Source organism: Aspergillus lucknowensis, assembly GCF_044049455.1.
Source record: "Aspergillus lucknowensis strain CBS 449.75 chromosome Unknown BJX67scaffold_11, whole genome shotgun sequence".
NCBI lineage: Eukaryota > Fungi > Ascomycota > Eurotiomycetes > Eurotiales > Aspergillaceae > Aspergillus > Aspergillus lucknowensis.
In genome coordinates this window covers 217,952-237,003 of record NW_027263555.1, presented here as the reverse complement: position 1 = coordinate 237,003, position 19,052 = coordinate 217,952, and the positions used below count along the sequence as shown (strand labels likewise).

Genomic DNA, 19,052 nt, shown 5'->3' with positions numbered 1-19,052 from the left:
GTCAGAACAAGGTAGTGAGTCCTCCGGATCGACAAGTGCAGCAGTAGCTCGATAACAAGGGCACGTTGATTTCCTGACAGAATTCTTAAACCGCCATATATCTGTCGTCGTCCGCCTCAAGAACCGTGATAAAATTGACCTTCTTAAGGGAACCACAATACATGTGACCCGTAGAAGGCACATTGATGTAGCTCACTACCAGAGTGCTGCTGCAGTGAGCTCCAAGCCAAATTCAATAAAACAAAGACCGTTTGATGCGTAGAGAAAATGCGCTTCGCTCTTCGAAATTACTCGCGAACCAAATCCGTTCACTCTTCGCAATATGTGAACCAGACCTATGACGTAATTTTACGCACTAATCGCGCATACAAGAATGTGGACGCGAACGCGCTCAAAGGACCAAGTGGTCCCACCTTTGAATCATCAAAAGGTGAGCCTGGTCTCTGAAGTTCCAGATATTGGTATCTTAAGTCGTAATGCAGTAGGCAGAGACGGCTTAGAAACCTAACGTGCTAAGTGGCGAAAGGCGGATATATTAATTCTTCTTCCTCATCCCTGGGAATTAAACCCTTTTATCTGTTGCGAATTTCTATTTTGGCAAATACATTCTACGCTCTACTCCCCTGGGAGTATTAATCCGAATCCTCGAGATGGAACATTGTGTCACGCAGCGTCTTTCCATAAGCGTCCAAAACGATCTTCCAAGGGGCAACATCATCGTCAAGAACACCGTCATAATCTAGTATTTAAAAGATAACACCATTCAGAAACTTACATTACACTAACTTTACTCGCGAGAAGTGGTCAGCCGTACGAAAGAAGCGAGACGCCTAAGCTTTTGTGCCCGGAAGACGTGGACAAAATAGTGATCCCACACGATGAGAAAAGAACAATATCTTTCTGTGGCAGCGCAACATACAAAGTGGGAGTGGAGGGCTATTTGGATTTATACCACGATAACGACGGTCGAATAGCGTCGTTGTATTGGAAGGGTCCATGGTCCCGGACCTACAAGCAGTTTGACGTGAGAAACCTCAACAGTGAGGAGTACATTTTGACAATGTCTCCTATCCAAGAGGGAGGTATTTTAGGAGATGTTTCCATTATCGTGGTACAGACTAGTCGATGAAGTTGCTGTTGATGTCTCCTGGATAAGGCAATCAATTAATGCCTCAACCATGACCTCTGTCAGCATGCCTATTCTGTCAATCCGGCGTCATTGATTCCGATATGTGCTCCTGCTGCCATTTTATTCCATTTGTTTCACGTTCAGGGCATTTTCATGGAAGGGCACTGATCGAAACTGATTGAGGGATTTACTACTGTCAGGGACTCGTCGCTTGTACAAGACAAATACTTTCTGAGAATCTCATATACACGTAAGTCATTTAGGAGCCACGCTATGGCTTTGGATGTCATCCATTCGGATTGTAGAACCCTGGAGTTCTAAGAGCGCTTCCTCTCGCTCCAAATCCAGTGCCACCACCTGGGAATGTTGTGGGCCGGACTTCTCATTTCGCTTTGTTCAACATGTCAAACCCTGATCAAGCTAGCCAATGAGCCAAAAAAAAAGGAAAAAGGAAAAGAAAGCGCGAAACGAAAATAAAAGTCTGGTTTCCGAACAGTTCAATCGTTTGATCTGAAACCGACTATTGGCAGCCGAGTCTTCATCAAAAGACTGCTGGATACGACACTGACACTACTCAATGCCATCGCGAGGCTGGCCCAGACTGGATCCAAACGAATATGGCTGCCATTGCTGACAATCGGGTAAAGCACTCCCGCAGCGACAGGAATGGAAACGCAATTGTAAACCAGAGCCCAAGCGAAGTTGAACTTGATCCTGCGGAAAACGACGCGGCTGAGATCAATGAGCGTAAGAAGAGAGGAAAGGCGAGAAGACACGAGGACAAACTCTGCGGCCGAGATCGCAATGTCCGACCCCGACCCGATGGCAATGCCAACGTCGGCCGCGGTGAGCGCGGGTGAATCATTTATCCCGTCGCCAACCATCGCGACAAGTGCCCGGCCGGAGCCTGATTTCTTCTGCAGAGTTTTCTGGAGATAATGAATCTTTTCCGCTTTTTGTTCCGGTAGAACGCCGGCGATGATGTTCCCTTCCGGGATTCCCACCATAGTGCCCACCGCATATGCGGTCGTCGGATTGTCTCCTGATATCATCCACACCGCAATGTGTCGATCTTGTATAGCCTGAACGGTCCCCTTAGCCTCGGTCCGGATGGCGTCGGCCACTGCCAGCATGACGGAGAGCTTCCATGGAACTGCTTCGGTGGTGGATTGTTCGGGGAGAATCCTCTGCGCTACTAAAACCACAGTCTTGGCCTGGTGCTTCCAAGCTGTCAATTTTTCAGCGCCGGTTGAGGGGATTATGATTCCATGATCTTGCATCAAGACCTCATTGCCCACAATGACTTCCAGAACAAATGAGTCCGGATAGAGAGAGCCGAATGAGCCTTTCATACCCTTTCCAGGTATTTCTTCCACCTTGAGTGCTTGGAGGACGGGTGCTTCATAAGATGTGGCAAAAGACACCACCGCCCTAGCAATCGGGTGACTGCTGTTCTGTTCGAGCTCCTTCATGGCGCCCCAAAGCTGATCGGCGTCCGTGTTGTCAATGATCTCATGGTCAGTAATAGATGGCTCGCCACCCTCCGTAATAGTGCCGGTTTTATCGAAAATGACGCAGTCAAGCTGGCTGGCCTCTTGGAAGGCTTCGCCCCCACCCTTGACGAGAATTCCATGCCGAGCCGCGAGACCACCACCGACAAAAAGGGCCGTCGGCGCAGCGAGACCGATACCACATGGGCATGCGATAACAAATACCGCAATAGCAAACTGCAACGACCAGAAACCCCAGTCTCCCGGAGTGTCGCCCTTCCAGGAGTCGGGCAACCGGCCAGAGACACCAAGGCCCAACCAAATCAGCCAGTCTAACACCGTGATCAGAGTCACGACCGGGACAAAGAAACTGGTAATCAAGTCGGCCGTGCGCTCGATTGGCGCTCGACGGATTTGCCCCTGGCGAACAGCGTTGATGATCTGATCGAGCATCGAATCGCCTAAAAGACGGGTGACACGGACCAAGACCGGGTTTGCCTGATTGACAGTTCCCGAAAAGACTTCATCTCCAATGGACTTGGAGACCGGTTTCGATTCCCCAGTCAGACTCGACTCATCAAATTGCGACTCTCCCTCGACTACCAGTCCGTCATATGGAGGTGATGCTCCGCTCGCCACCCGCACGATGTCTCCAAACTCTAGTTGGTCGATTGGAACTGTATTAGGCTTCAGGGAGAACGGGGGGCTACCGGCCTCAATCGGTTCCACCAGTGTGGCCTCTGTCGGGCGAAGCTTGCCCAGAAGTCTAACTGCATCTCCTGCTTTAGCCTTGCTATAGGCCTCGAGCACCCGGCCGATCAGGAGGAACATAGTCAAAAAGACGACCGCCTCAAAGTACGAGACAGTAGAAGCCTTCGGGCTACCGGGTGGCTGTGAGGCATTGATGGCCAGAATAGCGATAGAGGAGAAGTAGGCGATGCTAGTGCCCAGTGACATCAGCATATCCATGCTTCCGAAGCGATAGAATCTGCGCAATATAGGTGTTTTGCTGCCGGGTCGCCAGAGCGCCTTGAGCTCAAAGAGCATGCGGCGGTGAAAAATGTCCGCGGCGAAGAAATACACAGGAGTCGACATGATAAAGAGTGCCCACTCTGAACGTGAGGCTCCACCCGACCACATAGGCTGTTCAAGGTACATCCGACCTGGATTATTATGAGTGACCAAGGACATGTACACCACCCCGATGATGAAAGTCGGAATAGCAACTATCACAGCCAAAATCAACCGGCGAGCGATTTGCCATTGATGTCGACGATGCATCGCCTGAGAACGTTCCTCAAGGCTCGGAGGGTGGTAGACAGAAACAGTAAAGGCATTATCGATATTAGCAATCGTGCGCATGATATGTCGGATGGTGAATTTTGGCGAGAGTGGCAGATAGCTCACGGTAACCTTAGGGTCTGCCATGCTAGGAGGCGCTGTCACTTCCAACTGGTCGGAGTAGATTGTAAGGGCATCGAGAATCCGCTGTGGGCACTGTGAACAATGCATCCCTTTCACGTGGATGGTCATCGACCGTTTCGAGCTGGGCTGACTGGAATGGGTTGCTTTCTCAACATCGCTGAGGATGGCCGTGTAACCTAGCCTGTTGATGATGCCAGGAATTTCGTCCAAATGATCTTTCCCTAGGAGCTCCACGGTTGCATTGGCAGAGAGAAGGTTCACGTTAACGGTGGTAATCCACTCGTGTTGCTTCAGCGCGTCGGTCACCTTCCCGACGCAGGAGCTACAGGTCATGCCTTGTATGACATACGAGGCTCGCCACCTATCTTCCAGTCCAGATCGATCCGATGGCGGTTGGTGTCGGGCCTCGTGACACTCAATCAGCTCCGGGAAATAACCTGTTTCCCTGACCGTCTTAAGCAGCTCGTCCACATGCGACTTATCGATTAGCGTGACAACAGCCATGCTTGTCAAGAGATTCACGTCGGCCGATTGTACCCACGGTCGACTTTGCAAGACTCTGGTTATCTTGCTCACACAGGAGCTGCATGATATTCCACTGACGGACAGTGTCACTCGAACCCGAGAGTCGATGAGGTGGTCGTCCACAACCGACACGAGAGAATCTTCTTTCTTCTGACGGTCGCGTGGGCCAAGATGCTCTCTCTCCCTGGCGACTAGTCCCTCCCTTACAGCAGAGGACGAGGTCGCCGATAACACATCGAACTGCGCACGACATGCATCGCATTTTGAGATGTGTAGTTTGGACGGAGCCGGAGCCTTGCTACTACGCGAGCTTCTGCTTGAACGCTCTGCAGCGTTGTCCTCCATGTCACTCTCGCCGGCATCGGGTATAACACTGTCAACTTCAAAGGCGACATCCTCGAGAGCACGCACGATGCGACCGGTACTGAGCGTAACTGGGTGCACGACTTCGATCTCGTGACGAATGATAGATGTCGAAATGGAAAATGGAGGTGGCTGGAGAGCTGAAAGAGTCTCTTCGACGTTTGTCGTGCAAGATGGGCAGTGCAAGTTGTTGACCAAAATGACGGTCAGCCTCGACTGAGGCGGTAACGGGTTATCTCGCGGGCCCATTGCTCGTGGACAGACAACGGCGAAACATTAAATGTAACGTGGGACGTCCGATCCGCAGTGGAGAATGGTGAGCTTATATATATACATTGATGAGCCTTGGTACGTACAGCAACGCCGGTTTTGATCGATCGATTCGAACGTTCCAGTTAACTGTATATGTATCTAACGCACAAATCGCGCATCGTCCTAGGGTTCGCCACTGGAGTTGACAAGGTGCTGATTCGAAGCCGTTAAGAGGAAGGTGAGTTATTTATGCGGCCAAGGCAGGACAGGAAGAAAAGACTAACTTGAGAGAGCTCTTGACCGTCTTGCCTTGCAGAGAAGAACGCCAATACAGAGTATAGTTATTGGCTCTCCAGAAGTCTGACTGAGGCATAATTAGGACCGCCTGTTATTCTGCCCTCAAATACTGGGATCGCCGTTCAAATGTATGGACTAGAGGGCGGTCAGTCTATAAAAAGGAGGCGGTGAATGTAGGTGGTTGGCTTCAGAAATTTCAAATTAACACTTACCCTTGCATTCCACATGTACTCTATGGGAGCTATTTCGGGTCTTTTGGAAGAAATGGTTCTGGAACCTTGAATGAATTTCCGTAGTCCTAACGGCTTCCAAACCATTAGACCGAACGGTTTTGAAACCACTACTGCTTAGTACTCTTATTCAAGGATATTCATTCATAAATGACAGAGCGAGTTGCATATCCACGTGGAAGCCAGGCAACAAGGCAACAATGTTGGGCCACTCCGAGCTATCCCAGGCAGGTCTGCCTCCTCCAACCGATATCGATCTCATCGTAGAAAGGGCCATTGTTTCCCTCCATTCAAGCTATTCAAGGATCCCGTGGAGTGTCGCAAGAAAGAACTGGGCGCAGGCCTGGGGTAAGTGCGGCGTATCCTATGACGGATGGGTTCTGGAGAAGCTGAGTTGCTTGGGATAGACTGGATAGAGGGAAACTGTGATCTGTCCTACGATGGATTGCATCAGGGGACGAAGAGTCGCTTGGGATCTGGAGATAGCATGATGTGGAAGGAAAATTGTGGCCTATCCTGTGACGGATTGCATCTGGAGATGCTTGAGCAAAAGTGGAGATCAGCATCTGCACTTGATACTCGCTCAAGCATGTGGGATTCAGTCATTCCGACCCTTTAACATCGTCAGAATCTGTAATACGAGATTGCTATATCTCGGAAGAATGATTGCTCTTACTCTTCCTGAGAAAGGCTTGATAGACCCTATGTGACTTCATGGTTTCTTTGGAATTGCTTTTATCCCGGGGACTACGGTGCGCTTATGCAACTCTATTCATGGCCACTTCACAAGTTAAAAGAAACTTGGCCGTATTGGACACAACGGATGTTAAAAAGATGTAGATAACTAGTTGCAATGAGCCCCTCAATCGGAATAGCGAGAATGACATATGTTTCATTATCTTCTGACTTTGGTTTGCCCTCAATGATCCACATACGACACCGGAGTGGTGTATGCGCTTCAAACGGCCAGAATATCTTGGTCCGTTGCTAATTTCGGCCTCGGGTAAAGTGAGTCCTGGAGACGTTAGTTGCCTTAGTTGTCGCGACGGAACACTCCCCTCGAATACCTTAGGGTTTAAGGGGAAATTACCATCTGGCCAGTCCGTCTGGGCACGGCCGCGGAAACAAATCGAGACCTTCTTAATTCCCACACATTTGAAGGCCTTTATATGTAATTGACCACGCAAAATTGTGGCTTTTCTGCTGCTGGGGTCACAGTGGTTGAAGCCACCCAGGAAGAGGACTGGCTCCATGAGCGCAATACCGACGGTGATGCCGCTTCCTGTTGCGATAATCTTTTCATTGCGAAGCTGGGGAACCGATATTGCCAACTCGGAATTTGACGTGCTGGAAGGTTCGGTCACTGCCTGGCGCAGGACCTCTGTGCCCATCGTTGAATTGAGTGCGTTATTATTAGTTTAGCCAGTTGGACTTCGAGGAGATAAGGCGATTACCAAGGTAGCTGGGCACTAGAGGAGCACGGCATCAGTTGCGGCAGGATTTTCGCGCCCTAGCGTGGACAACCTGGTGGTAGGGAGGAGTGACGGAATCGAGATATATACTGTTGAGCTTTACGAAAAAGAAAAATGGCTAAACATGCTTCGAGAGCTGCTGCGCCGATTTTAATTAGAAGCTAGGAGCATGTTCAGGAGCATGTTCAACGTAGCTCTGTGGCAAGACGAGTACCAAAAGTATATTAGCTGGATTTGAAACCATTGTCATGCATAAAGAATGTTCTAATATCTGATGTGAGTGGTCCAGGAAGTAATGGAAAATCATTTCGACTGCAGTGGCAACCTGGCTGCATAGGCACTCTACAATGACCAGTCCGTATGCTGTAGCTCGTGGCTACCCTCCAGCTAAGAAATTCCGTAGTGCTTAGCAGGGACTTTACGACCATTCTTCGCCGAGTACCTGCATCTAGGAGTGACGGTTGTGTTGACGGGACCCGTTTAATTAATTAATTCTGCTGGCGTGTCCATTAGATCCGATCTCCAATATAAGAGCCGCGCTCAAACAAACATCTGGTCAAGTACGGCAATTTCTCTTCGTTTAGGCTGCGGCCCAGGGTGGGGCGAAATGGTTGTGGCGCATGGAGGTGACTAGATATGTCTTGGCTTCTCTGCCGGATCACCTGCGCAGCCCAGTAAATTCCCAGTCAATGCATTCCCATGGTTCTGTTGTATAGATGCCTTACTCGAAGCCGCTGCATTATTCACTCAAACTCCCGAGCGCGTTTGATCTGTATCCTATTCCTCATTCGTAGACAACTTGGACATGCCTCTCTACGCCGCACTTCCCGTGGCGAGGTGTTTTAATATCTCGTTACCACGATTATCCACAACTTATTCGATTTGCAGATCAGGATTCTCGAAATTCTTTCATACATTTTAAAAGAACTTCTGCTGAGAACACGTCGAGACGTCACGCCAAGGAACACTGGGGGCTGGTCGATCGCCATCACAATTTCCTCACATGACAGGAGTTCTAGGATCACACCCTAAACTACCAGCCAAGAGATTTTTCATGCAACAATTTCCGTGTATATTAAGATCGATCCTTGACAGAATCTGAATGATCTTTTAAATATCAGATGGACCGTGTTTCTGAGGTGATGCGCAGTTGCGGCTCCACCAAAACAATTAACTTGCTGATCTACGCATTCGACCTCTCCAGAATCCAGGCTGCACAGTCGTCAGCAAATACCTGGCGGCTCTCCGGCAGATCGAGGTGCAGTATGTGACCCCACTCGGAATAAGTTCTATAGCGCTTGTCCAGCACATGTCCAGTCTGAGCGTCAAACCAGCGTTTACTGGCGTCGTAGCTGGTGCATTTGTCGCCCGTCCCATGTGCCACGTAGACCGACTTGATGCCGTCCTTGAGCGCCAGCCTACCCGACGACAATTGGGCAGCACGGTCAAGCATGTCCACGAACATCTCCAAGGTACCCGTGTCGTGATTTAAAGGATCGTTTTTAATGCTATGCTGCACCGCTGGATCTCGAACCAGCGTTTCAACTTTTATCTCCTGTGTCAATTGATAGCGCGGCAGTAGCTTGCCTAGTAACCGACCCAGAAAAACAGTGGCGTGTCTCGGCTCCTGGTCGGGGACCAGCGCTATGTACGGAGCGTATAGCATGATGCCTCCGAGCGTTGACATGAGTTGCTTGTACCTTTGTGTAGATGCCAGCGTTGCGACCAAACCACCCCCCATCGAATGGCCCATCACGAAGACGAGTTGACTAGGATAGGCCGTCAGTTGCGCCTCGATAAACGAAGCGTAGTCGGCCAAAATAAGGGTAGTTGGGCCTGTGTTCCCCCGATCAGCTTTAGAATGGACGGATCGACCCCAACCACGCTGGTCTATTCCCGTACACAGGATCCCGCGCGGCGCAAGCCTCATAAAAAAGTCATGGTAGTTGTCAATGTGGTCGCTAAACCCGTGGAAGAGCACCAGTTTTGCCACTGGTGTACTATAAGGCTGTATTGCAAGATTAACAACCCCTCTATTACATAACTAGGATGAGCTCAGGAAACTAGAAACTCACAGCCCACGTTTTCTGATAGAGAAGCGTTCCGTCCGGGACGCGAAACTCTCCCTCAGTAATCTTGATTTCGGCCATAATCGTTAGCACAGGCCTAGAGCGGCTAAGTCAATCGTGCCCTTGCCTTATGACAGAAAAGCACGAGAACGATCGACGATTCAAGTGAGGGGTTATATACGCCTCACCCACATCTGGGTTACTGGTAAAAAGGAAATCGACGTCATCGATTTCCTAGTCACCACGTTGACTGATATTTCCCCGTAGAGCTCGATTCCTCCGAGCCATCCATTCCAATCTCGTCCTTCGGGTGCAGCCAGGAGAGACATGATTACCTTCCTTGGGGGTGCTAATCCACAGACCGACCAATGATATGCAACCAACAATGTCAAGACTACAATCAGTGTGAGTAGCCTGATTGAGAATGGGCGATTCCAGTAGGTCTAAGTCGATAAATTAGGCAATCCTCTTAGTCTCTCCAAAATCATGACCAGTACCGGAAGAGCCCCGTGTACATTCTGTAAGACCACTCATGATATCTCCTCAGGGAATTGTGCACAGACTGTGGATAGTCATCCCCGTAACCTAAGGGAGATAACCTCACCAGACCATTACTGTAAGCGCTAAAGTACAGTCAAATTTTTCTACGAAGACTGTTAACTAAGGGTAATAGTTAAGCGGTAGCGATAAATCGAGGATCGAGTACTTGCTTCGACGAGAACTTGCTTGACAAGGCCGGTCAAAACTCAACAGGACCAGAAGAATGGCCGGGTAAATGTGCCCTCTTAACTTCATGCTTGCTCCGTCTAACCAGTTTGCTGTAAATATCCGCTGCATTACACCCAGCACCACCAGGAACATCATCGAAAGACAACCATGGTCTTTTTGTCTAACACTGAGCACCCTCATTTTGGCCACAAATCATGATACATCGGTGGCCTGATCACAAAAAAATCATCTGGGGAAGTCACTTGACTGGGTCTAGAACGCGGCCCCTGAAGTTGATGTCAGACGCAGGACGTTTGGAACCGACATCCGGAACATCAAAGGTCCGCACATCATTTTTCGCAACACAGACTGGGCAAGATCACGTATTCTCAAATTCTCATTAGGAGTTCATCAGGATCGGTCGCGGTTCAGGAGGCTACATTATAAACTACACAATTGCTTTACCAGAGCACCTTCATCTGCAGCTAACTCAAAACGTCAAACAGTCAGCGCATGGAAGCATCATTGCATGCTTCGTCAATTTCTCGGGAGAACTAACTCCGCAGAAAAGCGGTTAATAAAAGCTGTCTCCCTCAGCTTCCCCATTGGAACCGACTGTTCTTACATAGCCTTTCTATTTCCCCTCACCCACTGTGGTCTGTTTGTGAAGTCTTCCCGAAAGGCATGGTCACTAGCCGAGTTTATAATCATTGGTATTATCCTGGCAGGTGGCCCAACCTCCAGAGAGATTGAGAGCTTTAACGTTATTGCTAGTTGTATCAGCGCTCGTCGTCGAAGCCGTGTTGGTCTTCGTCCGCACTACGGTACTGGCTGGTTAACGGGCAAAAGCGCGACCGAAGCAGCCCTTCGATACCAGTCGTGGTGGCTGATCACTCTCACCTCAGTTGCAGAAGAGTCTGGGGTAGGGAACCTCAAACAGTACTTCCTGAAGGTTGGGGGGATAAAATAATGATTCCACATGGTGAGAAAAGAGGAACGTCTTTCTTTGTTGCCGCAACTAACGGAGTGCAAGTCTAGGGAGGTATTCTAAGAGAGATTCCGGTCATTGTGTCGCGGACTGAAGGGTGAAATAGGGGTACTGTATTTCGTTGATTTCACGCGTGTTCCCAATGTATGTCCTATCTCACTGTTCTTTTTTATACCACTATATTCGTCTAGATCCTGCAATGTTCCCACATCCCTGGAAGCCAGCACAATGTCTTGTCAACGCGGGGCCGGGAGGGGAAGAAAAAGTGAGCAGACACTAACTTCGATTTCGGTGATTGTCAAAGATAGCCAGGATATGGCCTTAGACATAATGGCAGGGTCGATCAATGGAACAGGCAATATTATCTTCCTCGTGACCGTGATGTGCCTATGCCGATACTTGGTGTCGTCCTTGTCCCGGGGGAGGAAAGTAGGTGTGTTGGTAGGGCGGGAGTGGGTTTTGAAAGGAACTTAGGAGACAGTCACGTCTAGAGCTTGGATGAACTCCGGTTGCAGAATCTGTTTAGGGCATTCGTAGGAGACAGTCCTTGATTGCTGCTGGGTGCAAAGCAACGTCTTGTTCTAGATATTTGATGATATCGCAAGCTAGAAAAAGGCATGAAGAATTGGCGAGTTGACGCTTACTGTCCTTTCGCTAAGGCATGACTTGCCATAATTGTACCAATTCTGTCGCCGGCGAAGCAGTCGACTTCATGCAAAATGCCTAGGAGAACTGGCACCTATGCGAGAGGCGTTTCCACGTATGTAACAGTGCTCCTTACGCAGTTCTGACCAACAAGATGTCTCGACTGGGCGACAAACTAATTCCATACAGATGCTTTTTGTCCATTCGAGATGCTAATGGCCTAAGGCACGGAGTTCAACAGATATATCAATTTAAATTGCGGTCAGTTTTATTCAAGGAAAGGGGATTGGAACCGTGTATTTTGTATTTATATTTCAAACAATGTGACGATCATGACCATAGCTGTTTCCCAGTTGTTCAGTGCGGACGACCTCCAGCGACAGATAGAATTGCTGCTGACATAGAGGACAGGTGGAATGAGAAGCTAAAACCCACTTTTCGAGACAGAAATCGTGAAAGACGTGATAGCACTTGAGTGCGTGTATAGTGTCGTCCGGATTGATTAGATCAAGGCATATCGAACTAATTCCGCAACTATTAGGTGCAATTATCAATACGCATAGATATCGTTCCAAGGGTAGAGAAGAAGGACGTTAAGCGATCCGCCAGTAAGAGAGAAACATACCATATGATTCGAGTATCTATACGTTCCGAAACTTGCAGTTCTTCTCTGACTGTCGGCAACCATTGCTTCAGAGTCTGTTTCGTCGAAACGGATTCTAAAGTGCGGAGAATCTCTGCTTCGTCGGCCTTCTTCGCTCTGACTTGGGCTTTTTTGCGATGCAAGTTATAAGAACAAAGCCTAACCGCTAATCCATTAGCGCTTCACTTTTGGTGTAGGGCAAGGCAAGAAAGAAGAAAGGTATATCGAACACCCACCACAAGAAAATCAATCCCACAAGGAGAATCAACCCTCCCCCAACTGACGCGACTACCACCGTTGATTTGGTGCTCCACTGCCCCACTTGAGTCGCGTTGGCGCGGAAAGGGGGATTGCCAAAAGCGGGATTGCCAACCATCTTATCTATCGCTTGCGTTAAAATCCTCCTTGGAATTCAGCAGGTGCAAAGAACAGCCTGTGAATAAGCGTATAATTACACAGTCATCTTAAGGCAAGCAGCAGATATATCTCACGCGCAACGAGCCGCACGACACGCCCGCGCAGCACATTGCTACTCTGAACAGGTCAGATCAGGTCAGGTCATGACGTCATAGACCTGCTGCTTGGAAGACTTGGTCCTCCCCGCCACATCATGCAATGGGACTGGAAAACGGATCCCGTTGGTCGATCTTAATGTGGAGAAAAAAGAATTGTTTTTACAGGGGAGCAAATCTGAACAGAGCGCCAAATGGGCTAGCCTAGACAGCTCTATCATGCGTCAACTATTTAGCTCCAACTCCTACATTTTCTGACAGTTAACATCTATCGAGCTACAAAATTCAATATCATGGTCTCTGGATTATAAACCTAAGTCGTTCTGAAGATTGTAGAGCTCACAGAACCTCGTCGCTTCTGAGGAGTACTTCCAAAGTTTGTGTTCAGGCGGGTCCTAGGCTCTTGACCAAAATACCCTTTACATGTGGGAAGATATTGGTCCAGTCTCCTGGGATTGCATCGATTTCAACGCCAGACCATACCTCGTAACGCCTGCTTGTGCCGCCGCCGTCCACGCACCATTTTGCTGTGTCTCGATTCAACTCGCATCCGCCCATGACGAATCGCCAAATTCCTCTGGTATAGATATCTTGGACAGCCCTCGTGAGGACATGTGTAGACGCCACATGTTCAAGGAAGATTAACTGTCCGCTGCCCGGTTTCAAGAGAGAATACAGGAAAGATATTGCCAGACGAGGGTTTGGGACTGTGCAGAGTGTCTGGATACAGACTACTGTGTCAATAGACTCCGTGGCTATGCCGTTATGTATCACGTCTGCATCCTCAATCCTGCATTTGAGAACTCCACAGATGCTGTCCATGTCCAGCCGATGGATTTCGCGCTTCAAAGCTAGGACACTAGTCTCGTCTGGCTCCACCACCCAAATTCTCTGAATTTTCGTGCGATCGTAGTACTTCAGTGAATGACCCCTTCCACCACCAACCTCGAGGACAATGCCAGCAGCGTGCTTCAGTAAGTCCTGTTTAACACGCTTCAACATCCTGTCACTGAGCGCAAACAGCATAGGCTGTGTAGCACCTAAGAAAGACGTCCGCCACTGGTGTACCCATAGGACTTGTCTCGGATTGCGGCACATATGCCACAGGGACGTTAGGAGGCCAAGAGCAAATGTGATCAAGAGCAGAGCGCATGGGGCTAAGTAGTTAACCGGGATCAGGAGGATACTGTATAGGCCCATGGAGATAGATACGCCGAAGCAAAATTTTATCAAAGAACAACTTTAAAAGGTGAAGTAGTCTTTTACCAGGAGGATTATTAATTGGTGGGAAAAGTCTATGACGCATTTTGACGAGCGGCTTTTGGTGGACCAGTACTTGCTATTGAGTCATCACAGTTTGCTAACAACCTTCAGGGTTGGAAACTACCAGCTATAGCGAAGCGCGAAGCGTTGATGTCCAAACCCTGACGAAGCCAGCGAAGCCAGCACTTCGGCCACTCCCTGGCCTTCAAACGAAGCGTTTATTATGAACGGTTGATCAGCGGGCGTCAGGCGATGTTGTCGATCCAGAGGCGAACATAGTTAGACCGCCTACAGCTTGAACCATGTCTCCGACAGGTTTCCCGACTCATATTGAAAGTGACAATTCAAGGTATGCTCGAGAACAACCTCGCCTCCTAAATATGTTGGGACGGACAGGATATCAGTGAACGGAGGCAGCTAATGGGGACTTAGTCGGTGGTGGTTCGCGTCCACGGCGTTCCCTATGATTGCTGGCACCCTGGGTCCTGTTGCATCTGCGTTTAGCATTTGTGCTCTTGCTTCTGGATGCCGCCAGCATCTGCTGCCGGGGACACAAATTACCTCAGCTCCCTTCATCAAGGACCCGAAGTGGTTAGTAATCGCATCTAGTAGATCCATTTGACCTATGCTAATTGTGCAACTGGAACGGAAACAGGCATATTGCCATCAATGCGTCCCAGTTAGCCATTGCCGTTGTGGCTAACGTTTTCCTTCTGCTTAACATGGCCAGGCGAATCCGATTTAACATTTCTCAGCCAGCAACCATAGTCGGCTGGTACATATCATCTATTTGCTGGGTAGCTTTAGCTGCCACAGGGTCTGGTCCCTTGCAGCTACAGCCATCAAGCCAATACATCTGGTCCCAGGCATTCTACTACGGCATCTACGCTGCTGTTCTGTACTTTATTTGTGCTTCCGTGATGGTAGTCACGTTTTGGGGTGCACAAACTAGGCGCTACTCCAGGGACTTCGAACTGACTGCCAGTCAAAGGACGCTCATGCTCCAGACTATTATGTTCCTCATATACCTGCTGGTAGGCGCCTTGGTATTTGCGACGATTGAAGGGTGGTCGTTCCTCGACGCCGTCTACTTCGCCGACGTGACACTATTTACTGTTGGATTTGGCGATTTCGCCCCGAAGACCACTTTAGGTAGGGCGCTTTTGGTCCCATACACGCTTATTGGCGTTATCAGCCTTGGTCTGGTGATCGGCTCGATTCGGGAACTGATGCTCGACCTCATCAGAAGAAGACTTGAAGCACATATACTCCAGAGAGGTCGAAACATACACAACGGCAACTATGTACAACGTCCCGTTTCCGGTGACCAGGAGCTAGGATTACCTTCCTTGACAGCCAGCGACACCAATCAGACCGGGTATGCGCAGGGGCAGTATGAATACAGCACGATTCGTCAACTACAGGAAAAAAAGACAGCTCGGAGACAACGATGGCTTGCGATGGGCACCTCCACCACTGTCTGGCTGGTGCTGTGGCTTGTTGCTGCAGGGATTTTCGAAAGCTGCGAGAAGCCTTATCACGAGTGGACATATTTTACGTCTTTTTACTTCTGCTTTATCAGCTTAACAACAGTCGGTTATGGAGACGTTTCCCTCCTTTCTAATTCTGGCAAATCATTTTTTGTCTTCTGGTCAACACTGGCCTTGCCCGCTACGACGGTGATGATCTCTGACGCGACCGATACCTTAATCAAGGCCATACGCGACGCAACCAACTTCGTGGGCGGTATCACTATCCTTCCGGAGCAGGAGTACAGGACGGATTTCAGAGAATTCCTCAGGCGCCTACTGCTTGGGAAATATCGCAAGAGTTGTCGTGCCTAAGAAACAAATCTTGTCTCCTTCCTTAGTAATGCGGAGAATAGGGCAGATTTTGCCTCGCAGAATGGTGAGAATTACCTAGCCAGAGGAACGGTGGAAGAGACTGCTCTTGGTTGAGTAGTTAGGCGACGAGGAGAGATGAATCCGCAAGGTTGTTCTGCGCGGTCACAGTTTTACACTAATTTGTGCTTGTCGCGAAGCACAGGCACCATGCCAGCTGTCACCATAAGGACGGGGATGGTGTTGGCTGGAACGAATGTCGCTTGATTCTCTCTCGCTACTGAGTGGCGGCCTACTAGGGAGGTTGTGTGGTCACATGACCTCGGCTAGTCGCCTAACCGAGGCCTCCAACAGATGGGTTTACGCATTTCAACACGCGGCTCATGGTCTATCGCACCATGGGGCCTCGGTTGCGCTGTCGGGAGCTATGGTTGGACGTTTCCTACTCACCGCAGAGTCTGAGTGGTGCACTCGGGCTCTTGTGCGTCAGCTGCTCGATCTTTTGTTATCCGCCCGTCCTGCAATGTTTGCCTCACCATTGCGGGAGGCTCCAGGAGTCACCGGCCACTTCCCTTGTCATGGTGGGCTGCCTCCAACCGCACGGCACCATTCGTAATTGCAGCCTAGGTTCTAAATACAATTTTATAACACACTACGTACAGAGGAGCATTTCAAAGTCATTGCCTGCCAAGAGATTTAGTTGTATTATTTATTATACTAGTACTGTTTTGCTAATGTGTTATTTTACCTACTATTGTACCCCTGAATCTTCCTTCTACAACCCCTCCTACGGCCCCTCAAACCTCCTATTTATCACGGTGCCTACCAGTATCTCCACTCGCGCCTTGATTATCGGCCTTAAAACTACCGGTAAGACCCCCGCGGAGGTCTCCGGGCTCACAGGGATCTCTGTCCGTACCGTCAACTCTATCTACGCCGGGACAGGACACAACAAAAAGTCGTGGTTGGCTTTAAATTTATCGATTGGGACGGCTTCTTGCATAAGCCTCTGGTATTGCCCATGAATTGTTTCCCAAACTGCATTGTGAATGGGCTGCCTGAGGAAACGAGCGAGGTCTTCGGATGACGCACTCGATGAACCAAAATGCCAAGTTATGAGAGATAACTTCAGTAGAGTTGTATAGCTGAGAGATTCCACCAGTGTTTCTGCCCTGGCAGAGAGCATCCCGTCGTCTATCGTGGTGTTTTCCCGGTCTCGGCTCCTTTGTAGATCCTGGCACACGTCTCGAACAAACAAAGTGTGTTCGCTAAGCTGCCCTTGGGGAATCCCTTGCCAATAGGGCACAGCATCAATCCTCAACTTCAACAATGTCGCCAAGGCTGATTCGGCTGGGCCGCGAAGAAATAGGGCCGGGATCGGTAGAGCCTCCTCATGTGAGGATCAATAATATCAGCAAGAAGGCCTCTCACTCACCATTGCTTGATACGATCGTTTTTCGAAAGCATGAGTGAGTCGTGTTTGCTCCAAAAAAGTATAATAAATGGGATAGACACCACTGGAGGAATTTCTTTTATAAACCTCTATACAACGATATAGTTCTGAATTTATCTAAAGCTGTCCAGCCTCACGGTATCCTCTACCGTGAGCTTGTCAGCGTTGTCATAGGCCGTCACCTTATCTCTCTGCGGACGGTCCTTCCAACCTGGATACAGTTCTGTTTCTTCTCAGGCAATAATGACACTTCCTTTTGGGGCGGGGAAGAAGAACGAAGTACCTATGAGAATCCGGGTGAAGCCATCCCAGACCTTACCAGCACATATGCGCCCAGGGAACCCGCGGTATATAAACTGGACGATTCCAACTCTACATGAGACTTCGAAAGTTCAAAGCAAACAGCGTCGAAACTGGGTACTTGCCGAATTGCAGGTGAGTTCGTCTTCCAGACGCATAGTCGATACCATCATCTTACTCGCATGGTTACGTTAAACAGGCCTCAAAGAACAATCTTCGCACTCAAGGTGCACCTCAGATTCGGGAATACTGGTGCTTCCCATTATACCTCCACACGTTCATCTCCCTGTCCGAGGGAGACCGTTGACTTGGACGCGAGGAGCATTAGTTCCCGAAATGGCAATATCTACTTTTAAGAAAGATCTCATTGCCATGACTCTAGAGAGTGGTCGGACAATTCAGCTTCGAGTAAGTCTCCATTAAATCGCGCTCTGCTCTCACGTTCTCACCTAACCGCATTTCCATAGCCAGTGCTTTTGAATATCGCTCTGTTGGCCCAGGTGAAAGAGTTTCAGCACTTTGGGGGGCTGATGTACAATCACAACACGGTTGACAGTCCGGATATACTGTTTTTGGTCAAATACTATAATAGGCATGGTGGCGTCGTTCACTGTGGATCGTGGATTGATGGAGAACCGAGGTGTATACGAGACCACTTCTGGTTACGCATAAAGATCTGTCAAGCGAAAGAATTGGTGCCTTGGGACTTGCTGTGGAAAATGAAGCGAATCAAGAAAGAGAACATGCTTCGTATTGCGTGGCCAGTGAAAAACGGCAAGGAGAAATGGGCAACGAAATAACCCTCCGTTTTGGTTCCCGAGCAGTCGAACTTTAATTGACGTGGCCGAAAGTTGGGAAAGGAATAGCTGCACCGTTCGGAATATCAAGAAATTGGCTACCTAAGCTTCACAAGTTAAGGGGTGCTATGTAGGCAATTCAAGTGCGCTACTTGAAATTAGATGTACCTCACATGGGACTGACTCTGTGGACCGACTCTGTTCTGTGTATATAAAGGCCATAAAGACCTAGTTTCATTTGGGTCCTAGATAATCAGGATCAAAGCATCAAAGAAGCCATGGACTCCACACAAACGCGGAATGCATCTGCTCAAGTTTCGTCTCAAAACTCTTCTGAGAGGTACTCGTTACACATAGTGAAACTACAGCAACAACTTATGCGATAACTAGTGTTCATAATCGCACGACCAATACCCTCAGCCAGGACAATCTCCGTTATATCCCAGAATCCAGCTATCACAGCCTCATTCGGTTCACAAGGGCACCGCCTTCCAGTGGCCCGTATTACGCTACAGCAGCTATGGAAATGAGGTCGTCTCATGCCGAAGGACTCTCAAAACAAGTTTATGCAGTGGAGCGCATCTTCAAGAGTATGGGATAGATCGAGAGCAAATGGACCTCTAGAAGCGGCAGGGTCTGGGTCAGAGTGA

The 19,052-nt window shown here is 49.1% G+C and overlaps 10 protein-coding genes across 10 annotated transcripts; 3 read left to right on the top strand and 7 right to left on the bottom strand.

Moving 5' to 3' along the window:
• Positions 1 to 1,312: 1,312 nt before the first annotated feature.
• Positions 1,313 to 5,435, bottom strand: BJX67DRAFT_31576 (E1-E2 ATPase-domain-containing protein). Its single transcript, XM_071027231.1, has 2 exons — positions 5,344 to 5,435; positions 1,313 to 5,280 (listed from the first exon to the last, which is right to left on the bottom strand). The coding sequence occupies exon 2, from the start codon at positions 5,179 to 5,181 to the stop codon at positions 1,627 to 1,629; it is 3,555 nt and encodes a 1,184-aa protein (XP_070888001.1). The 5' UTR covers positions 5,182 to 5,280; positions 5,344 to 5,435; the 3' UTR covers positions 1,313 to 1,626.
• Positions 5,436 to 6,442: 1,007 nt separating this feature from the next.
• BJX67DRAFT_348514 (uncharacterized protein) lies at positions 6,443 to 7,263 on the bottom strand. The gene has a single exon (XM_071028667.1). The coding sequence runs from the start codon at positions 7,100 to 7,102 to the stop codon at positions 6,470 to 6,472; it is 633 nt and encodes a 210-aa protein (XP_070888000.1). The 5' UTR covers positions 7,103 to 7,263; the 3' UTR covers positions 6,443 to 6,469.
• A 1,103-nt stretch (positions 7,264 to 8,366) lies between these two features.
• Positions 8,367 to 9,333, bottom strand: BJX67DRAFT_371014 (acylglycerol lipase; the record flags this gene model as incomplete). Its single annotated transcript, XM_071031008.1, has 2 exons — positions 8,367 to 9,191; positions 9,259 to 9,333. 2 exons carry the CDS (start codon positions 9,331 to 9,333, stop codon positions 8,367 to 8,369), a joined length of 900 nt encoding a protein of 299 aa, XP_070887999.1.
• A 63-nt stretch (positions 9,334 to 9,396) lies between these two features.
• BJX67DRAFT_348512 (uncharacterized protein) lies at positions 9,397 to 9,784 on the bottom strand. Its single transcript, XM_071028666.1, has 2 exons — positions 9,750 to 9,784; positions 9,397 to 9,695 (listed from the first exon to the last, which is right to left on the bottom strand). Exon 2 carries the CDS (start codon positions 9,579 to 9,581, stop codon positions 9,426 to 9,428), a length of 156 nt encoding a protein of 51 aa, XP_070887998.1. The 5' UTR covers positions 9,582 to 9,695; positions 9,750 to 9,784; the 3' UTR covers positions 9,397 to 9,425.
• Positions 9,665 to 10,295, bottom strand: BJX67DRAFT_348510 (uncharacterized protein). The gene has a single exon (XM_071028665.1). The coding sequence runs from the start codon at positions 10,159 to 10,161 to the stop codon at positions 9,913 to 9,915; it is 249 nt and encodes an 82-aa protein (XP_070887997.1). The 5' UTR covers positions 10,162 to 10,295; the 3' UTR covers positions 9,665 to 9,912.
• Positions 10,296 to 11,092, top strand: BJX67DRAFT_348508 (resistance to Congo red protein; the record flags this gene model as incomplete). The annotated part of the gene is made up of 1 exon (XM_071028664.1): positions 10,296 to 11,092. A coding segment is annotated over exon 1 (436 nt), but the record flags the coding sequence as incomplete, so codon positions are not given.
• On the top strand, positions 10,921 to 11,802 carry BJX67DRAFT_348504 (uncharacterized protein). The gene is made up of 3 exons (XM_071028663.1): positions 10,921 to 10,942; positions 10,999 to 11,092; positions 11,253 to 11,802. The coding sequence occupies exon 3, from the start codon at positions 11,264 to 11,266 to the stop codon at positions 11,420 to 11,422; it is 159 nt and encodes a 52-aa protein (XP_070887995.1). The 5' UTR covers positions 10,921 to 10,942; positions 10,999 to 11,092; positions 11,253 to 11,263; the 3' UTR covers positions 11,423 to 11,802.
• Positions 11,803 to 11,825: 23 nt separating this feature from the next.
• On the bottom strand, positions 11,826 to 12,682 carry BJX67DRAFT_348497 (RING finger protein). The gene is made up of 3 exons (XM_071028662.1): positions 12,473 to 12,682; positions 12,219 to 12,395; positions 11,826 to 12,127 (listed from the first exon to the last, which is right to left on the bottom strand). Exons 1-3 carry the CDS (start codon positions 12,610 to 12,612, stop codon positions 11,908 to 11,910), a joined length of 537 nt encoding a protein of 178 aa, XP_070887994.1. The 5' UTR covers positions 12,613 to 12,682; the 3' UTR covers positions 11,826 to 11,907.
• Positions 12,683 to 13,034: 352 nt separating this feature from the next.
• Positions 13,035 to 13,965, bottom strand: BJX67DRAFT_348495 (class I SAM-dependent methyltransferase). The gene has a single exon (XM_071028661.1). The coding sequence runs from the start codon at positions 13,946 to 13,948 to the stop codon at positions 13,133 to 13,135; it is 816 nt and encodes a 271-aa protein (XP_070887993.1). The 5' UTR covers positions 13,949 to 13,965; the 3' UTR covers positions 13,035 to 13,132.
• Positions 13,966 to 14,313: 348 nt separating this feature from the next.
• On the top strand, positions 14,314 to 15,855 carry BJX67DRAFT_379500 (potassium channel family protein; the record flags this gene model as incomplete). Its single annotated transcript, XM_071032584.1, has 3 exons — positions 14,314 to 14,360; positions 14,444 to 14,602; positions 14,667 to 15,855. The coding sequence occupies 3 exons, from the start codon at positions 14,314 to 14,316 to the stop codon at positions 15,853 to 15,855; spliced, it is 1,395 nt and encodes a 464-aa protein (XP_070887992.1).
• Between the last annotated feature and the right edge of the window lie 3,197 nt (positions 15,856 to 19,052).